Below are 21,751 nucleotides of genomic sequence, written 5' to 3'. Positions count from 1 at the left end.
TAAATTTCAGCCCCGCTCTGAGATGATCGTTAAAATCGATATCCTCACCTAGGTGTTTTGTTCACCAGTCCCACAGTGCCCTTTATGTGGCTCACTGTCATGTATTTCACTCCGGTCGAATGCCTTGGTATGTTTAACTATTCTAAATATGCTTAATAAATGCAAGGGATTGAAAACAAGTACATACAGAATATTTTAAATGATTCGGAACCCATAAGACTGCTGGATCACTTCAAAGCAAAAGAACTGCCAGGGACTGAAAAAGGGACAGCAAACATGGAACCAAGCTCTAATTCATGCTTGGTTCTTGAAAGCAATTCTGAAGCAGTAAGAAGCATGTGATAGTATCTAGTTGGTGTTTAATGAACAAACTTCAGAGCTCAGAAGTCTCCTTGCTGAATATGCAGTATTAGGAACTGAGGGAATAGTTCTTGAAGACACATGGAAGTCTTTGAAAGGTCAGCTTGAAAGAGTTCAGGACAGTGTGTTCATGTGTGTCCCCTCCCCTCCTCCCACTCACCATCAACGCCACCACCAGTCACATCTGTGGGGTCCTTTAAGTTCCTTGGAACCATCATCTTCAAGGACCTTAAATGGGGGGCCACCATCGACACGGGATACGGGACAATCAGCCATGATCACAATGTATGGCGGTGCTGGCTCGAAGGGCCGAATGGCCTCCTCCTGTACCTATTTTCTATGTTTCTATGACACCACAGTCAAAAAGGTCCAACAGAGGATGTACTCCCTGCAACAGCTGAGGAATCACAATCTGCCACAGGCAATGATGGTCCAATTCTCTATTGCCATCCTCACCTTCTCCATCATGGTCTGGTTTGGCTCAGCCACCAAGCACGACACCTGGAGGCTGCAACGAATCGTTCGATCAGCTATGAAGGTTGTTGGCTGCAACCTACCCCCATTGACGAACTGTACACTGCAAGGGCCAGGAACCGAGTGGGTAAGATCATCTCGGACCGCTCTCACCCTGGCCACAAACTTTTTGAATCACTTGCCTCTGGAAGGTGACTCCGGACCGTCAACGCTGCCACAGCCAGACATAAAAACAGCTTTTTTCCACGAGTAGTAGCTCTACTCAATAACCAAACGTCTGTAGCCTCCTTTTGCTCTGGTATTTTATTTCATTCACATGTTTAAACTATGTTTTATTCTTAATGTTTTGATGATTGTTTTATTCTTAATGGTTTACTGTACGTCGTGTTGTTATTTGCGAGCGGAGCACCAAGGCAAATTCTTGTATGTGTACATACTTGGCCAATAAACTTATTCATTCATTCATTCATTCATTCATTAGGATAGCAAAGTTCAGGAACCTTAGATGACAAAAAAGATATTGTAAGTTTAGTCAAGGGAGAAAAGGGAAACATATGCAAACTTTAGCAAGCTGAAATCGAAAAAGGGTCATGAGGAGGTCCCACAGAAAGCCTAATTTCAGAATGTATCAGTTAGGTTTCACAATTACATGGTTAGGTCAGCAAGAAATTACCGAGTTATGGATGTAGTCCCATCTATCATGCAAACCAATCACCCTCATCGATTCGATCTACAATTCATGCTGCCTTGGGAAAACAACTAACATTATGAAGGACCACTTACATCCCAGTAATTCTCTTTTTCTCTTGGGCAGAAAATGCAAAAGCTTTCAAGCACGTGCAAACAGATTCCACGATGGCTTCTTCCCTGCTTTTATCCATGTACCGTACAAATGTCTTCAAACATTGTAATTGAACCTGTTCAACCTTCTCACACTGTAAACTTATACCCTCTAGTTTTAGATTTCCCTACCTTGTGAAAACAAGTGACCATCCTTCTTATTAAATGCTGTTATAATGCTGCCTATTAAATGCTGTTATAATGTTGAATCAAGTATACAACGTACTGTGTTTCCAGTTGGCTTTTCATCACTAGAACCAGCTAGCTTTGCTGTTCTCAACGTCACTGTTGAATCCGAAGGCTTCTCTGGCTACACAAAAAACAAAGTTGATTAAAAGCTGCATTAAACCAGATATGTAGAGGAATGATACATAAGTTTCCCAATATCACGATGCAATCACGCTCACCGGAATAGTTTCAGAATGCCTATCCGAGTCATCAACTTGCTGCTCTGTGGCCTTCGATACAAATGCTTCAAACTGGCGAAAATCAGCAAAGTTTGGCTGTTCTGGCATCTGGTGTGGCGAGGTGTTGCCGTGTGTCACGTGACCATCAACGTCCACTGGCCGATGTAATGGAGGCGCAGTCACCTAGGTGAAAAGCAGCAGTGTTCAGAGAAGCATTTCATTTCCATGGCAGTATTAAAACAGTCACAACAGATTGATACTAGACAAGACATTCCAAGAGTACTTTTTGTAGTACATAAACAAAAATAACTTGTTGGCACCAAAATTATTTGTACAAACTTTGAAAGCCTCCAAATGTTCGGGCAAATATTATTCCATTGCTTGGATTAAATAAAAGATGTTGAAATCCATTTCGAGAATTCTGTTCTATCCACTTTCAAGGAATCAAGTCAGAAGTAAACCCTAACCCCCATGTGTCCACATCTTTCACAACCATAGAATAATAGCGAAATTGAAGTAATATGATGCGAATCCTACGAGTCCTGCTCATTTTCAAAAATTTACACTTTCTACTTCTATAACATTCTGATACATATTACTGAGATATTCCGGCTATTTCAGCATGCATTCCTCACCTACTATTACATCGTCAAGACTCAGTCTCAAAAAGTTAATTCAGTTACCTGTGTTGGCTGTGGTCTTGGAGGCACAGCAGGGGGACAGGCAACAGCTCCAGCCTGTGGTTGCCCTGTAGAGGAGCAATATAGAAGAGGAATAAAAATGCAATGACTGAATATTCTCAAATAAACATCATGCCTGCCTTGCTAATTACACAAGCTGACCCAGTTTCACACCAGCCGCCACTTCCCCGATGTGCCATTTGGAATTGGTACGATTGAAACCGATACATAATTTAATGACTGCAAACATCCTTGCAGTCAGAGTTTTTTTGAATATTGTGATAAAGAAAACCTTTCCAATAAGGCTCCCCACCTGCGTTGTTTGCAGAAAAGGTTCTGTTCATATCTAGTGAAGACGACCTTGAGTGTGATTGCTGTGGTCGAGGTGGAGGTGGAGGAGGTGCAGTTTTGAGCGTGTTGTCTGGAGAAGTGCCCGAATGCGAACTGTAAAAAGAACAACTCTGAGACAGTAATGTATGCTTTCAGCCTCGTCATCAGTCGCATTTCCACAGAATTAATTCCATTACACTCTCTCTTCAAAAACCATCAATCATAATACACTCTTCTCCGTGCAGTAATTCAATTTTATGAAGCTTCAAATCTAGAAACTCCCAAGAGAAGCAACCACTCACCGTTGCCGGGTTATGCTGTTTCCAATCTGCTCAGAATCAGAAACAAATGAATCTGAACTGCTGTAGCCATCTGTCGAGGGGAAAAGAATCACATTTTGAATCATCACGCAATCTCAAATGATCCATTCAGAATCCAGGGGAAATAAAATCAAGCTTGTGCAGCTTAGGGAATATCCATATACTATATTTTATTTGTTACCAAGCTGAACACCAGAGTTACGACAAAAACAAGTGCATTTTCCCCAATACAGTGCAAACAGAAATCAAACAGTTGACTGTGTGTGGTGCCAAACATTTATTTCCCTTACCTACAGTATTTCCTGCAACAAATTTCACAGTGGTAGCGAGCTTGGTCTCTTCTGAAAGTTCTGGCGAGTTTGTAAGCAAAGGACTAGTTGGGTGTGTTAGTTCTGCAATATATTGAGAGAGGTCATTTGCACTTCATCAATGACAGTTCAAAATATGAAAACACCACCACTCATAAATCAGGGTACATTTTCCAGTACCGCTACTGCACTTTTCACATCAGACCTGTGAATACATTTAGTACAAGTGTCCCAGGCAGGATATTTATGGGCATGTGGAAAAATGCACAAGTCCACTATTTGCTTGCTTATTACGACACAGAAGGCGGCCATGAGCCACGTCCAACAAAACTCTCTTACCAGTCCCATTCCTTCCCCCCCACTCCCCCTCTCTCCAACATACCATTCAACTCCTCTATGGTTTGTCTGCATGAGAGTTTAAAACATAAGAGCCAATAATCCTTACTGTACCTCAAGAACATTTTATTTCAATAACCCTACCTATTGCTCAATACAAGATCACAAACCATTCTTCCATCTCCAATCAACTAACCTGTCAATAGCTAGGTTGCTTTCTGTGGTGTGCTGCAGAGGCGGGTGCTGGGTCCACTACTTTTTGTTTTTAGCAATTTGGATAACAATGCAGTTAACATTATTAGTAAATTTGCAGCTGACATCAGAATTAGTTGCACAGTAGAAAGTGAGGAAGGATATCTATATATTAATGATCTTTTTGATCAGTGCGGAAGGTGGGCCAAAGAATGGCAAATGGAATTCAACTCTGTCACGTGTGAGGTGTCGCAGTTTGTTTTGTCAAACCAGTGCAGGACTTTCATAATTAACCTACAAACTTTCACAACTTTGCAATGTGGAGAAACCAGAGCATGCACTGAAAATCCACGCAGTCTTAGGGAGAAAGCACCAACTCTGCACAAACAGCACCCGTAGTCAGGATCGAACCTGGGTGTCTGGCGCTGGGAGGCAGCAGCTCTACCACTGCACCACTTCTATATACACCCCAGTAAGATCACCCCTCGGCCCATTATGTTACAGTGTCAACAAAATCCCCTTAGAACTACAGCCCTCCATTCTAGACAACATCCTGGTGAATTGCTTCTGCACTCTACCCCTGCCACATCCTTCCTGTAGTGTGGCGGCCAAAACTGCACACAAAAGTCTAAGTGCGGTCTACATTTTGTTACTGCATGACACAATACCCATTAATGAAATATTGAGTGCACAATTCTTTAGATATCAAAGAAATCAAGGGATATGGGAGTTAGGCAGAAAAGTAGAGTCAAAGTTCAAATAAATTCAGCCAAAATCTCATTGAATAGCAGAGCAAGCTGAGGCCGACCTGCTTATATTTCTTATGTTTTTACTGTTGAACCTATTACCACAAACTGGCAAGTCTATTAGGTTTCATTTTCTAGCCTGGAAAGCTTCAGTTTAACAATCTGTTGTAGGCTATCCAAATGACAAAATATGATTTCCGCATCCATAAATATGGTTGGGTAGAGAGATGAAGCAAATGCAAGTATGCTGAGATCTGGGATCTCAGCATACTACCAGACCAAATAGATTTAAACATCCCCCCCCCATGCCAGTTATGAAACACAGATATTCCATCCATTCTCATCTGTACGCACAAGCCAGAGCATTCCCAAATGCCAGCTGGGAATGGAGAAATAAACAATTTTTCAGAGGCAGACCTAAGGCATTCATCTGATAAATGTGCTATCCTGCATCAGAACTGAGCACCAAAGTGTATGCAACAGCACAAATGCTCACATTAAAAACTGTATTGCCTTACATTATGCAGTGATCAATAACAAACTGATGGCCATGAATATTTGATCAGATGATTCCCAAAATGCAGTGTTCAACATTGCTTTTCCTTGGGCAAGCTACTCCAAAGACGTACAAGTTTGTGGGTTAATTGGCTTGGTATAATTGCAAATTGTCCCTTGTGTGTAGGATAATGTTAATGAGCAAAGGATCGCTAGTCGGCACGGACTCAGTGGGCCGAAGGATCTGTTTCCACGCTGTATCTCTAAATTAAATTACTCCCCCTCCCCAGTCCTCTTGCTCCAGCTCAAGAGCAAGGATCATGAGGGGAACACCGAATCTGGACCGCTCCCACAAACAAAAATGCGAAAAGTGAAATTTACAACAATGCAGCAGTAATTGGGTACAAAGTTAATTTAGAAAATCTGTGACTCAATGAACAAGAATTTCAGCAACAAAATCTGCAGTAAGAACATTCGTGGAGCAGCATCTGTGGGGGGAAATGGATAGTAAACATTTTGGGTCAGCACCCTCCTTCTGAACTGAAAGAGCAGAGGAAAAAGAGCCAGCAAAAAAGTGAGTGGGAGAGCTGGGGCAAGAGCTGACAAACAATGTATGGATCCAGGTGAAGAGGGAACTATCAACAGAGGCTGGACGTGCCTGGTGGAGGTAACAAAGGGCTGCAGAAGATGGAATGTGTGAGAGATGGACAGATAGAATGGATGGGATTGGAAAGAAGGGGGTATGCGTGAGGACCTAGATAGATCAGAGAAGAGGACAAAGGAGGAGCAAGATACTTACAATTGGAGACTACAATTGGAGACTCCATTGGGCTGCACACTACCCAGACAGCATACAAAGTGCTATCCCTCTCGTTTGGGTTTAGCCTCGCCCCAACAGTGGAGGCTGCCAAGGACAGACAGATCAGTGTGAGAATGGAAAGAGGAATTAGTAAGGCTTGTAACTAGGAGGTCCAGGTGGCCATGGCAGACAAAGAGCAGGTTCTCGGCAAACCAGTTGCCAAGTGTTTGTTAGGTCTCACCGATGTAGAAGGCCACATCGAGAACACTGAATGCCCTTGACGATGTTGGAGGAGGTGCACTTGAATCCATCTCATCTCGAAGGACAGTTTAGGCCCATGGATGGTAGTCAAGAAGGTTTTGAGATGTGCTACACTTTCAACCTTCACAGTGTAAAGTGCGAGGGGGCGGGCAATCCAAGGAGTCATGTGGTGGTCCCTGTGGAAAGCAGAAAGGGGAAGATACCTCTGGTTGTGGGATCACATTGCAGCTGGCAGGAATGTTCCTGAAAAGAGGGATTGAATATTGTCCGTGACTTTTGAGAATAGGGAAGAAATTAGTAGTGAAGATGATGAAATACCCAAGTTCTGCACAGGTGCAGGAGGCAACACCAATGACGCTGGCAATGTAGTTATGTGGAGCACAGTTGGGAGTGGTGCCGGAGTAGGTTTGGAACAAAGCCATTCCAAGTAGTCAACAAAAAGGCAGGCATAACTAGGGTTCGTAGTTTCCCCATTAATTTGTAGACATTGGGAAGAATCAAAAGAGAAGTAATTTAAGGCAGTACAAGTTCCACTAGGTGGAGGTGCACGCTAGTAGAGTGGAACTGGCTGGATCCATGTTCTGGAAAGAAATTAGAGCCTCAAAGCATTGCCCTCATGATACTGTCCATTGCCCTCCAAAAATGCTGGTAAACTCACTGCGTTCCTCCAGCAGATTTATTGTTGCTCCAGGTTTCTGTATCTGTAATCTTATGGCTCAACTAAAAATATATACATTGGAGTGGGCAATAGGGATGTGCATCTGTTCAATAGTGGGAAGATAATAGAATAGACAATTGGTGCAGGACTAGGCCATTCGGCCCTTTGAGCCAGCACCGCCATTTAATGTGATCATGGCTGATCATCCCCAATCAGTACCCCGTTCCTGCCTTCTCCCCATATCCCCCGACTCCGTTATTTTTAAGAGCCCTATCTAGCTCTCTTGAAAGCATCCAGAGAACCCGCCTCCACCACCCTCTGAGGCAGAGAATTCCACAGATTCACCACGCTCTGTGAGAAAAAGTGTTTCCTCGTCTCCGTTCTAAATGGCTTACTCCTTATTCTTAAACTGTGGCCCTGGTTCTGGACTCCCCCAACATCGGGAACATGTTTCCTGCCTCTAGCGTGTTCAAACCCTTAACAATCTTATATGTTTCAATGAGATCGCCTCTCATCCTTCTAAACTCCAGAATGTACAAGCCCATTCTCTCAGCATATGACAGTCCCACCATCCCCGGAATTAACCTCGTATACCTACGCTGCACTCCCTCAATAGCAAGAATGTCCTTCCTCAAATTAGGGGACCAAAATTGTACACAAATTTTACTCCAGGTGTGGCCTCACGAGGGCTCTGTACAACTGCAGAAGGACCCTTTTGCTCCTATATTCGATTCCTCTTGTTATAAAGGCCAACATGCCATTCGCTTTCTTCACTGCCTGCTGTACCTGCATGCTTACTTTCATAGACTGATGTACGAGGACCCCCAGATCCCGTTGTACTTCCCCTTTTCCCAACTTGACGTCATTTAGATAGTAATCTGCCTGCCTGTTTTTGCTATCAAAGTGAATAACCTCACATTTATCTGCATTAAACTTCATCTGCCATGCATCTGCCCACTCCCCCAACCTATCCAAGTCACCCTGCACTCTCATAGAATCCTCCTCACCGTTCACACTGCCACCCAGCTTTGTCTCACCTGCAAATTTGCTAATGTTACTTTGCATCTTTGACGATATGATCACTTCCATTATATACAGAATAGCAAGCACATCCATACAACACAATAAACAATCAACTTTGGAACTTTTTTCTACTGCAAAATAAATTTGAATCAGTTATAAAGACACGAACAAAAAAAAAGTATGACATGGGTGAATGCAACTCTGCCCAATACTGTCGATATCAAATTCTGAAAAGGAGCATGACTTCAACAACTATGGGGTAAACCTCTGGCTAATGCCACTTCCCAAAATCAAGAACACTGTTCTACTCTCAGATGTAGTTGACAAAGTTCAGATATGGATGTCTTTGCAACATGCACAGTCAATGCAGTGCTTTCCACCAATGAAGCCTCAGGAACTAACGATTAATCCATCAAGGATACCTGCCATCTCCAAGTAAAGAATGTTCCATTTTACAAATATGTACATGCCAATTTTATAATTTACGTCAGAAAATACAATAAAAATAAATATGGAAACCATATTTCCACAGTATTATAATGAACAGCATCAAAAGCAAAAAAGAACTAATAGTGGAGAGAAAGGAAACTGGTTCTGCCATTTGTAGGAATGAAAGCTAGTATGTGCACCAGCCTTTTGAATTTAATTTACAGGAAGTCAAATTGCATGCGGGGTCATCCATAGGTTGAGCAATTGTAACCTGGCTTGTACCGTATGTCTGGCCAGACATCAACTTTTGTCAAACCTCTCATTCAGGAAAGAGACTGTACCTGGGACATACAAGAACTTCAAAACACCTTCTCATTAAGGCCAAAGCAGCATAGGCAACTTTACTTCATGGCCCTGAGCAGAGCAACAAATCAGTTGCATGTTTGAAAGGTTCTTTAAGATAATAAGTCAGACTCATGAATAAAAACAAAACACCTTCTCTGGAAAGCAAGATTACAGCAAAAGGAAGTTTAAGTAAATGCTGAATTAGACAGACAGACAGACATGGGAGCAGCCATTTCAGTTACCACTTCCAATTCTTTTCATCTCCATCTCTTGCATGTGAATTTTACTTGGAGTCATGCGGATTGGCACAGGGTGAACGATAGCAGTGTCCTGAGAGTTAATTTTGGAAAACATGGAGAGAGAAAAAAAAAACATTACTATTGACAATTCGAGAAACCATTTAATCAAAAATAAACCCGTTATTTATGTTGAACAATTTTTCTTATGGAATGCATGCATTACAGAATAATAAATTACCATGACAACAGGTCATTATTAAACTAGGCTAATTATGAAACTAATATCCAGGAATAGGCATTCATTGCAACTACAATGATGTGTCGCATTGAAATACATCCTCTTCTCAGCAATGTGCGCTGTTTTCATTTTTAAGACAGCCAAGATATTCTCTCCGGATAGCTATACGTTCTTAAACATTATTTATTTCAGCTTCCCCAGAAATGGTGAAGGTTTCTTTGCTACAGGATGGGTTGACAAATCTTCAGGACTCAGATGCTCTTCATCCAAATAGGATGTTTAACAATAACAAGGATTTTATGGATAGGTGTAGGAAGGAACTGCAGATGCTGTTTTAAACCGAAGATGGACACCAAGTGCTGAAGTAACTCAGCAGGACAGGCAGCATCTCTGGAAAGAAAGAATGGGTAACGTTTTGGAAGGGTCTCGACCTGAAATGTCACCCATTCCTTCTCTCCAGAGATGCTGCCTGACCCGCTGAGTTACTCCAGCACTGTGTCTATCAAGGATTTTATGAATCTCACTGATATTTACTTTCCAACTGAACTGCAGCAAAAAGGAAATCGCATTCACAAAATTCTAGTGGCACATGTGCTCTAATTGATTGATGATTTCAATTAAAACTTCAATGCAAGCGTAGACATCAGGCTGACAAACTGTCAGGAAAATATACTTTGACAGCCCCTCCCAAAAGCTCATGATCTCTACCACCAAGGACACGAGGCGCATGGGAACATTACAACCTACAATGCTCATCCAAAACATATCATCACCATTTGAAAATTACTTCCATACCGTTACCGTCCCCGACTGCAAATTCTAGAACTCCTTACTTACTAACACAATGCAACCTTCAGATTGCTTTAAAATGACGCATCACCACATGGGGTTGGACAATAAACTATGGCTGTCACTAACCTACGCCTCTTTAATGCACATTTCAATAACTATTGTAAATATGATACCCATTTCTGCCTCTATCACCCTTTTAGGAAGAGTGTTCCAGACCCCACGACTTTCGATGACAATCCATTTTCATTATCTCTCCAATCTTTGAACCCTATTACTACACCAAAGCTACAGATATAATAAAGCTTGGTTTTTCCACAAATTTTCAAAGGCAGTTGCGAAATTCAACAGTATAGTTCAAATGAACAAAAAACACATATTTGAACAGATAGTTGCATCGCATCTATTATTTTAAAAGATTGCGTTCAGACGTAATATCATACAAACAAAGCTATAGTATTTTCTGTTATTAAGTCAATATAGGGTAATTCCAAAGAAACATAGGATTGCCCAAAAGATATGCTAGTAGATTAAATGGTGGCCCTAATTTACCCCCTAGTATTGGTGTGCCAAAAGAATCAAAGGGAGTTGATTGGAAAGGACGAGTTGCTGGGCACAGGGAAATGAGTAGGAGGAATGGAACTGATAAGATTGTTCTGCGGGGACATCTCATACCTCATGGAGCAAAAGGTCTCCTATTGCATCATAAAAATTTAGTTAATGTCACATTGTGGGAGATTGGGGAAGAAAAAGCAGCCGAAATTGATCCTCATTCCACTAATAAATCCTTCACATTAGTTTTATGAGCCTACTTTCATAATACCCGAGGAACTATTTGGGTGGAAATCAAATGCACACCAAATTAGCTCACTGCTTTATCGGTGAATGTTCTTAACTTTCACTGTTGACTTCCCATGTAAAATGCCGATCAATAAGCTTGTCAGAAGTTAAGAAAAAGAGCCAATTCCGTTCCTGTTTTTATGTGCCCTTTAAACACTAATGATTTGTAATTCTACCATTACTTTAACCAAACATTAAAATTCCTCACAATCTTGTGCGTGAAGCTTTCTTAAATTAATTTTTAAACTGGGTTCATCAAAAGTCTCATGATTTTGCAATGATATGACAGTCATTCTCCCATGTAACCACTTTCACTTAAGTAAATTTAATAGTTTTACTTCCTGCCCAGGAATGTAATCAAAAATTTGAAATTAAAAAGATGCTGAAGACACTCCGCAAGTCAAAGAGCATCTAAAAGAGTATCAATTTGGAGATTGCTACCAGAATCAACTCGACCCAAAACACCAACTTTCCCACAATTTGTTGAATGCTTTCAGCATTTTCTGTTTTATTCCTGATGCCCAGACTGGCAAATCTCTTCTGGACTTCTAACATTGCTATCTCTTTTCTTAAATAAGAGGACCAACACTGTACCTGGTTCTCCAAGTAAATACTTGATACCCAGGTAACTGTACCAATACCATTCCATGTTTATAATGAATTCCCCAAAACACTGCATTGAAGTTCACATCTATCCCTTTACTCCACACCCATGAGGCAGAGTTGATGAATTCATCTAATTCTTCTCTATTTTAACTATTTCTCCCACTCCATTCCAAAACATACTCTATTTTACATCAATTCTGGTTAAAAGAAACATTACAACTGAAGTGATCCCCTGCCACCTATATCTTCCATTTTGGAAAAATGTGGAATAAGAGGGATCAACGAATGAATCGGAAGCTGATGTCAGCGCAGATCTATGTACACTTTTGAAATGAAAGCAGAAAACACTGGAAATACTCATCTGATGAGGAAACGTGTATGCAAACAGAAACTAAGAATGTAGTAGAGCTACTTCTCAGTCCTGGCCTGAAGAATGGTCTTTTGAGTGCATGGGTGTCTCTGAAATGCTTTCATTTCCTCCTGTGTCCCAAGTGGTGGTGGTTGTTAGGCTAATTGGCTATCATAAGTGGCTGCTGGGAGAATCACGGACATATTGATGGATCCATGACTCAATAGGACAGGTGAATACTTGGGAGGAGTTGGGGGAAATACACGATTGGCTCGAGTTGACTTGGATTGAATGAACTGCTATGTTGTATGGAATATGGTAAATTGTTGCTCTCTTCCCAGATGATGCCAGGTAAGAAATTTAAGCTGAATATGTCCAGCCTAATTTAGTTTCTATTTCAATTTTCAGTATCTATCCTCTTAATCTGTGAGCACTAAAATGGCAACATGAGATCACCGAGTCAACTATTTCTAACAAGCTTCTAATCAGCATTTTACGTGGGAAGTCAGTGAAAGTCAAGAACATTCACTGATAAAGCGGTCAGCTAATATGATGTCTGAAGAAGGGTCTCGACACACATTCCTTCTCTCCAAAGATGCTGCCTGTCCCACTGAGTTACTCCAGCATTTTGTGTCTATATTCAATTTAAACCAGTGCCTGCAGTTCTTTCCAACACAGCTAATTTGATTGTTGCATAAGTGTGCAGAAATGCACAGGGGTGACTGATGTCTTCATAACTATGAATTCATTTTGTGGGCAAGGAGCCCTTCCAAATGTTCGGGTTTGAAAGAGATTACTAAGAAATCGTTGTGAAACTTCATCAGAAGAAAAAAGAACTGAAGCAGATTGTGGACCACCTATGGTGTCGCAAAATATCACATTTATTTAAAGCAAAACGTCTTGTTTCCATGCCGTATGACAGTGATTCTATGCATTTGGACAGGTAGATGGATAGAAAAGATTTACAAGGATTGGGCCAAACATGGGTAAATGGAACCTGCTTGAACAGACATCATAGTAATTATGGATAAAAGTTAGGCCAAAGTGACTCGTTTTCATGCTGCATAACTGACTCTACACGCACTAAGCTCACTACTGCTTAAAAACTAAAAAAGCCCCAGATCTGATAAATCCTTCAGCAAAACCAAAAGTTGCTGCACAAAATTTACTCCTCCCACATTGTCAGTATATATCATGAAACTCAGGTTGTGTTTTCAAACTGTACAGCTAAGAAAATTGAGCAAAACCAACTGAATTGATACACATTTAACTTCCCAGTTAACCTGATTAACAGGTTCTCACTGTCTAGCTTTGAAGCAACAAGGTTTTGAGTGTCTTAATTGCTTAGTACCATCTGAAATCAACCAATTGAAAGCAGAAAACATCATATAGATGATGCCCAAACAGAGAATGTGTACAGGTCAGTGAGGGGTGCAATAATTAAACTGGAAAGTCAAAGCACATCTGATCTTAAATACCAACCAGCAACCTAGCTGGGCAGATGAGACTAGGCTTAGTTGTTCTTGTCAAGCAGCCCACAGTCACTCGGTCTACTCACAAATAACTGAAGTGAACTAAGTGAGCAACATTAAAAAATGCCAGTGCATCTCAGGAGGGAGAGGGACAATGATGAGAGCATACACAAGAGGGAGAGAACATAAAGAAACTGGGACACTGAAGAAAGGCTTAGAGAAAAAATCCAATCATTGAACATGAAGAAAATTATTGTGTAAGTTTTTTTTATTATGGCAATTGAAACATAATAGCAAAAGGAAGCCCTTTTAATTATGGTAGATTTTAGATAAGAGACAGAACAATACTAAGCGCATGCTGATGATTCAAATGCAGCATAGATAGCAATAAGATCTTCTAAATGTAACAATATCACCAGTTATTTCCAACAGGGTTGATTAGTATGTACAAACACTGAATTTCCGATTACAGCACATGCAAAACCAGTGAGCAATTAAAAAAAACGTTCAGGGTTAAATAAAGCATAACATCAGAAAGCCCACTGCGTGATTCACTTACAGGATCAGCTGGTGCAATGTTAGAATCAAACTGGGTCAGAGTTTGCGAGCTGGAAGAACGTTCACTAAAAGTCTCCCACTGCTGGACAGAGTAGAGACCAATCAGAATGAAAAAAGGTACATCACAAAAGCTTTCATAAAGGTAATTTTGCAGAGGAGTAAAAAAAAGAAGTTTCACAGTCAAGCATTATAAATCACATAAGAGATGCACATGTGCATTTAACTGTTTGAGGTGGCATCTCTTCTTACCAGCTTTTTTTAGGCATTTAGATACAAATCAATTCTGCAATTTACTACACATAGGCTGTGGGCCGAGGAGCTTTTTTGTGCAGTTTCGTGACCCAACTCACGGAACTACATGAAATTTTCACATATTGTGTAAAAATATTATACAAATCATCCCTGAAACTCATCAAGAACAAAACTTGCACATTTTTATTAAATTAGAGAAAAAACGGAAAATCTTTGGGTATTTTTAGTCCAATCAAAGCATGTTTGACATTGATTTGGATGCCAGTTGGCCAATCACGCGCTTTGTTTCAGCCTAGTTAGGCAGGGAGCACACATCATGGCTGAGAGTGCTTCTACTGATGCCTGTTTTACTGGAGATTCCGATGAAGGTTCTTTGTTGTTCTGTGGAATACATGTAGCGGAAACTTGCAGCAGGGTAATTGAATTTAGTGAGAAAAGCATTAAGAAGGCTGAAGAATGTGCAGCTAAGTGGATAGAAGTGGAACAAAGCCTTGAAAGCAAAGTTCCTGCTGAGGTGCTGCAACTCAAAGAGGACAGCCAATTCGTGAAACCAGTCAAACTTTGTGAATCAACTGGAACTCAAAGGTAAGATCTAATTAATTTAATTGCACCCTTTTATAATGTGAAAAAATGAGATTTGGAGGCTGTACACTCACTCATTCACTCGCAGCCTAAACAACGTGTATCCATAACAAAACAAATTAAACATTTTCACTAATGTATGGACTCTAATTAATTTAATTGCACCCTTTTATAATGTGAAAAAATGAGATTTGGAGGCTGTACACTCACTCATTCACTCGAAGCCTAAACAACGTGTATCCATAACAAAACAAATTAACCATTTAATTTATTTATGTTAGTAACAGTGTCACTCTCATTAACATTAAGAAGAGGTTGAAATTTTATGAATTGAAGTCCATGCAGTCTTAATGACTGTGAGATGTATTTTTTTTGTAGCCTCTGCCTGACCCTCCACTTGAACTTGAACTAACTTATCAATGGACTTATCAAAACCTATCAAAAGGCTTGGAATCTGATGAAGAATATTCAGATGAAGATCAGATGTAGTGTAAACAAATAAATTAGGGAAATAAATGATCATAAAGTTTTATTTTAATGTCGATCGTTTCACTGTTTATTTGGTCAAATTATTCAAACAATGAGTGAATTACTTATGATAATGGCGTGCTGGTGAATGACAGTGCGACAGTCCACCCACCCATCCATCCGTACGCACACTTCCATGCATGCAGACACACACATACATCCGCACACACACACATCCACCCGCACGCAGACATACATGTGCACATCCATGCACACACTTACATCGGCACACATACATCCACACATACATCCATCCACACTTACATCCACAGATCCACGTTTGACAGGTATACACAGGCACACACACAAACTACAGATCCTCAAACAATGCAACACTTTTAGGGTTATTTTAGGTTAAAGATAATAGCCCTCATTTGCAAAGGCACCATCGGGGGGGGTCTCTAACATAAATATAGGCTCATTGTAGCTTAAAATGAATACTCATCGAGTAAACGTGAGAGCATTTGATTCTTGGTCAGGATGTGACATTTACATCAGAAATAAGACAGGTCCCTTTCAGGTCTGTCCCCCAGCCTGGCACTGCCCGAGTCCCACTATGGCCGTCACCCCCATTCTCCCTACTATGGCAGTCAGTGGGGTTCAGTAAACGAGGGAACCCAGAGGATCTGTCCTGACCCTTTAATTAGGCAGGTTCACGAGCCCTTAAAACCTGGGACCTCTGCTGCAGTCTCATTACATTTCTTATTAAAGCGACTGGAAGATGCCTTGCAGGACTGTCCCCCAGCCTGGAACTGCCCCAGTCCCACTCTGCACACCGGCAGTCAGTGGGGTTCAGTAAAGGGAGGAACCAACATGAACTGCCCTCACCCATTAATTAGGCTGGTTCAGGAGCAGGCCCTCTGCGACAGTGTCATTAAAAACACTGACAATTATATTCATCATATTATTTTTTATATAATATAATTATACTTAAATATTATTAGTCATATGTATATATACGTTTAATAATAGTTTAAATGGACTGCCAGACGGAAATAGGCTGCCCATGGTGTAATATGGGCATTGGCCACTAGATGGCACTTACTTTCCCGATCTCGTTTTCTAATTAGTTTAATTAATTAATGTGCAACTTTTGGCACTGATGAGTTATGACATCCTTCTCAATTATATTTCATCTAAATCTGTGGAAAATTTCATGTAGTTCCGTGAAGTGGGTCACGAAAATCGATTTCTAGACACATTTTTGATGCTCGGCCCACAGCCTAACAAAAAGGAATGTCGTGGAGATGGTGAACTCGGAGAAGGAAGACTTGCGTCCGTGACCAGGTAGTTCCATGTGATTAAGTCCCAGCAGCTTCAGATAAAGTTTTGCATTATTACAGTGACATTGACTATGGCAGGACACTGGGAATTTGGACAGCAAAACTGAAGTTCAAGTAAGTTCAAAGACATGAAATCCAAAAGACAATTGAGATTTTAATATGTGCAGAGACCAGTGCACATTGGGCAAGTGATCAAATTATCTGCAATCAGCAAATGTCAATGTGCTCATTGAATGGCAACCTATAACATTCCTGTGAGCACCTAGAACATCACTGGCTCATATCTGGACTTAACAGTTTCTATCTATTCTACTTAATGTTCTTTTTAAGGAATTGTTAAACTTTTGAAGGACAAGGCTGCCTTTCTAAAATGAAAAGAAGATTCTACATTTTAGTTAATGTTGCCTCCTTTCTATTTTACTTTACACAATGTATTCAAAAACTGCCAGCTTGATGTCATCAATCGTCACAATTATTTCTAGCCAGAGTCCACCCAGGTAAATTTTAAGTTTTTTAAATTTCTGCCACCAAAATACCCTCATCTCCTGGCATTCCCACGACATTCTCAAAGCTCCCAATACCTACAATGATCTTTGTTCCCGCCCCTACCCTGTTTCACCTTCTTACCCCTTGCTATTTCACTCAATCCTTAACAAAATTCAAAACCATCCCAAAATCAACCTCTAAACTGCAGCTTGTGGCCAATGTTTAAGAGATCCAATTGCACGCCAACCAAATATCAAAGCAACAGTCCCAGGGGTTAAGGGTAACATAATAACCGAAAAATTATTAAAACTCGGAACAAAACTACAATTACAAGGGTTTGTGGGAATGACATGAACAGCATGTGTACAGGAATCTTTCCATCCTGCCAGCCTTTACATTCATCCTATTATCCTCTGCAGATTCTGCACTAATGTGATCACACCACCACCACCACATCTTCCACACTCTTTCCCTTTTGGCATTTTACAGGGATCACTCATTTCAGTCCCTCCCCATCAACATCCACCCAAACCACATCATCTTCCCATGCAAATGTAGGTTGGGTGTTTGCCTTGCAGATCACCCAAACTCAGGCAGCAGGAATGATCCTGACCTTCTATTTGTCTGTCATTTTAATTCACACTCCCACTCGATCCAATGTCTGTGGCCTCCTGTACCGTTTTAAAATGAGGCCCGATGCAAGCTCAAGGAACAACATCTCATCTTCTGTTTGAACACTTTGTAACCTACAGAGCTCAATATCAAATTCTCCAACCTTGGATAACTTGCTCTTGCTTTCAGTTTGTATCAGAACTTGCCATCCGTATTTGCCATTCCTCCTTCCCCACTTACTCAGCACCTACCAGCAGGCCAGACTATAAAATGGCACTCAAACTTCAACATCACTTTCAGGTTACACAAAGGAGCTGAACTGGTCATTTAATGGCCACATCACTTCACCCTATTACCAGCATTCACTTTGTTCCACTCATCCATCTTCTCTGCCACCTAGACCAACTTGCTTTCTGTCTTAGTTCTGATGAAGGGGCTACAACCTCAAACATGAACTGTTTTTATCCAGCAATGCTGCTTTACTGATTGAGTACTTCCAGTAACTTCTGTCTTTGTTTCAGATTCCAGTATATGCTTATTTGCATTCCAACAAAGCCAATCTATTTTATACAAGTGGTTAGCCCATCTTAGCAAAGATTAAAGTATTTTTTTCGTAAAAGTATTGATTGGGCACTACAACTAGCCTCATTGTTTCCTGGCTTCAAAAAAAATAAACAAACACCACATTTCACTCAACTGATCTTGTATTTCAGTTCCAATGATCCATCCCACAATTAGACCAAACTGTGAATCTCTCAACAATCAAATTGTTCTCTCACACACACTATTTAACCGTGCACAAAAATGAGCCCGTGCCCTACTTTGAAACAGAAAGGCATTGCCTCGAGAGGAAGAGCGAACAATGGAAGGAATTAATAAGAGCATTCAAAAACAGTAAACTATTGTACACCATGTCTCCTTTGGTAACAATGCAGGTTTGAAGCCATTAATGAACACAAGATAATTGATATCAAAAATAACACAAACTGCAACACAGTGAAAGCATATTATATGATAGAAGTCAATTGCTAACCTCACTGCCCTGGTTCAGTTCTGGCCACGTCTGGTTTAGTGAGGGCATTGATGGTGATTTGCTCGGGGGTACTTCTGGAGGAGAGCCTGAGAAGCCAGTTTCAGAAACTTGGTCAGCAACTTCTAAAATAGAATGCAAGTTAATGCAAAATTTGCAGCACAAATCCTCAAACAAGTAGAAATTACTAAACACCACAACCAAGATCAGGATCTTGTTTGAACAAAAATCTTGGAATCAACCCAATTGCGAAAAATCTCCAGAATATATTAGTTCTCTAAACTTCTGACAGTGCTCTATTTCAGGGGGGCCACAGAAAACATTGGCGATTTTGGGGCCACAGGTTCAATGAAGGGGGCCACCTTTGGTCTAGAGTACTAAATATTTCTAAACATAAATGTTGTACATTGGAAGTTCCATTCCTGACTGGAGCTGCACGTGTGTGCGTGAACTACAATTTCTGCTTCTGGATAGTCTGGAAAATAAATTCTGGAAATTTGCTTTACATATTTCCAATTTCTAAGTGCTTTAATGTCTTTTAGGCTCCATTTTTACTTCAAATTGGATGGTAGGCTCAAACTCTACTAAAAAAAACCCACTTTAGTACAGACCATGCCTTGGGAGTATTTCTAGGTGCTGAATTTTGGCTTTTTAGAGAATTGCAGAGATCTAGGGGGGGAGAAAATGTGAGTGTCTTTGTTCATAATAAAACCCCAAGCAATAAAATATTCAGTTAATCTGTTCAAGATGGATACAGAGGACATTTTGGCACATGAAAGGAACACAGCATTAACTTGTGAGCCTGGGATTACCATTGTGCTAAGGGCTTGGATGGGATTTGTTAGTTGAAAAGTTTTCTCAATGAATATGTAACCTCATTCTCCTCTTACGAAATAAGGCAAAGCAGGTGACTTAAGCATTAGTGAGGGAGCACTTTGGGACTAGTAATTCTATTAGTTTTAAAATAGTTATTCACAAGAATAGGACCAGTCCAAAAGATGAGAACCTAACGTGGGGCAAGGCCAATCCTGATGATAAGTATTAGATTATAACTTGCAGAAGTTGATTAGTGGAGGTGGTGGAGGATGGGCATTTACGGGGAAAAGGGTTGTCTAATAAGGAGACTTTTGAATGTGGGATACCAAGAGACCAGGGCTAGTACATTCCTGTTAAAATGAAGGGCAAGACAGGCAGGAGTGGGGAACCCTGGATGACAAGAAAAAAAGCGTACATCTGTTTCAGCAGCAACGATCTAGTGAATTCCTTGAAGAATGCCGAGGGGAGTAGGAGTACACACAAGAGGGTAATCCAGTGGGCAAAAAGAAGACATAAGAAAGCTTTGACAGATAAAAGAGAATCCAAGGGATTCTACAAGTATATTAAGGGCAAAAGACTAACTCAAGAGAGAAAAGGATCCCTTAAAGATCTGCAGTGTTCTTTATGTGTGGAGGCACAGATCAGTGAGGTGTTAAATGAATACATCTGTATTTACTGTGGAGAGAAACAGATGCTATGGAACTCAGGGAATGTAACAATAATAACAATGCCTTGAAGGAGTTCACATTATGGAAGAGTCCACATTATATGGGGATTTTGAATCAAATTGAGGTGGATCAAAGATCTCCAACGACATTGAAATTGTGGGGCATCTTCTATCTTCGACAATGGATAAGCAACTTAGTATTTCTACACCCCAAAATATGATTTAGTAGATCTCTAATAAAATGCTACTTACCTCCCGAATCATCAAGATCGATCAGCTTTGGCATCAAACTTTCAGGTAACTTTTCTGGCAAATCATAACCATTTTTTCTGGCTACTACAAGATGGAATGCCGCACAAAACTCATCCAGTGTCAATGCGCCGTCTTTGTCAAAGTCTGATAGTTCCCTGAATCACAAAAACAAACACTGACAAATTCAACCACTTTCAAGTATGTGTAACAAATTGTGTTCAATACCATGAAGAGTTTTAGCCTGTTAGGAACTTGAGTTCTTCCACTTTTGGCAGCCAACTTCTTAAAGTCACCCTCCATTGCGTCACTTCAACATTTTACCATTTCCCACACCATCTAACTCACCAGGTAACAGTACAAATTGATGTACTCTGTATAATTTTGAACAATGGATATTTTCACAGAAATTTATCAGATTTATCATTTTTATTAAGACAGTCACAAACAACGATATCATTAACGTGGGTTAATATAACTTGTTTTCCGTTCATTGGTTTGGAAGTCACACAATAAAATCATGAGGTGGTTAAGTAGTAATTATCAAGGCAGCTGGAACATATCCAGGCCCAGAACAAGGTCAACAAGACTGGCGAAATGCTCTGGGAACCAGTATAAAGTTACTCGTGCATCCTCAGCATTGCAACTCTCCCACCTTGTCATGGCGCGCAAATGCTTTCACCTGATAACAAGCCAGAATAAAATTTGCATTTGTATAAATCAATCTTATGCCATGGATTAGAGCACAAAATACTGTTTCTATAGATGTTGAGAATTTACTCTTCAAGACCGCTCACATCCTCTTATCTAGAAGGATAGAACTAAGTCATCATGGGTCACATTATGTAATCAATTTAAAATCATAAAAAGCAATCACATCACCTCTTAACCTTCTTTTCAGTATGAACATGCTCAATTTGTTCAATCACACTTCAATCTAACCATTATATCCTCAGTCAAGATCTTTTGTGTCGTTTCAATAGCTGTGGATAATCAATAGGGAGAACACAATTGCTATCTGCTGTCCCAATTCCAGCTCCTAGTACATTATTTTCTCTTCCAAACAAAAACTCCCAATTCCATAGAGGTAAGTGGTTTTTGCCAGGTACAAATGTGTTGCATAGAAATGGCATCCCATCAAAAGAACAGAGC

The 21,751-nt window shown here is 40.5% G+C and overlaps 1 protein-coding gene across 7 annotated transcripts in view; it reads right to left on the bottom strand.

The window, feature by feature from the left end:
- The window catches only part of reps1 (RALBP1 associated Eps domain containing 1), a 40,324-nt gene that overhangs the window by 6,585 nt on the left and 11,988 nt on the right, over positions 1 to 21,751 (bottom strand). For 2 of the 7 annotated variants that reach the window (XM_055639184.1, XM_055639188.1), the window contains exons 7-16: positions 20,603 to 20,757; positions 18,871 to 18,992; positions 14,096 to 14,176; positions 9,246 to 9,333; positions 3,702 to 3,803; positions 3,394 to 3,463; positions 3,075 to 3,205; positions 2,765 to 2,829; positions 2,082 to 2,264; positions 1,901 to 1,984 (exon numbers count right to left, since the gene is read on the bottom strand). In XM_055639184.1, coding sequence (XP_055495159.1) covers positions 1,901 to 1,984; positions 2,082 to 2,264; positions 2,765 to 2,829; positions 3,075 to 3,205; positions 3,394 to 3,463; positions 3,702 to 3,803; positions 9,246 to 9,333; positions 14,096 to 14,176; positions 18,871 to 18,992; positions 20,603 to 20,757 — 1,081 coding nt within the window. The remainder of the gene's footprint in view (positions 1 to 1,900; positions 1,985 to 2,081; positions 2,265 to 2,764; positions 2,830 to 3,074; positions 3,206 to 3,393; positions 3,464 to 3,701; positions 3,804 to 9,245; positions 9,334 to 14,095; positions 14,177 to 18,870; positions 18,993 to 20,602; positions 20,758 to 21,751) is intronic. The other 5 variants (XM_055639186.1, XM_055639187.1, XM_055639185.1 and 2 more) reach the window with 5 other exon arrangements.

Source organism: Leucoraja erinacea, chromosome 8 (assembly GCF_028641065.1).
Source record: "Leucoraja erinacea ecotype New England chromosome 8, Leri_hhj_1, whole genome shotgun sequence".
NCBI classification, from domain to species: Eukaryota; Metazoa; Chordata; class Chondrichthyes; order Rajiformes; family Rajidae; genus Leucoraja; species Leucoraja erinaceus.
Note: the sequence above shows the minus strand (reverse complement) of the source record. Positions and strands in the feature narration are given on the sequence as shown.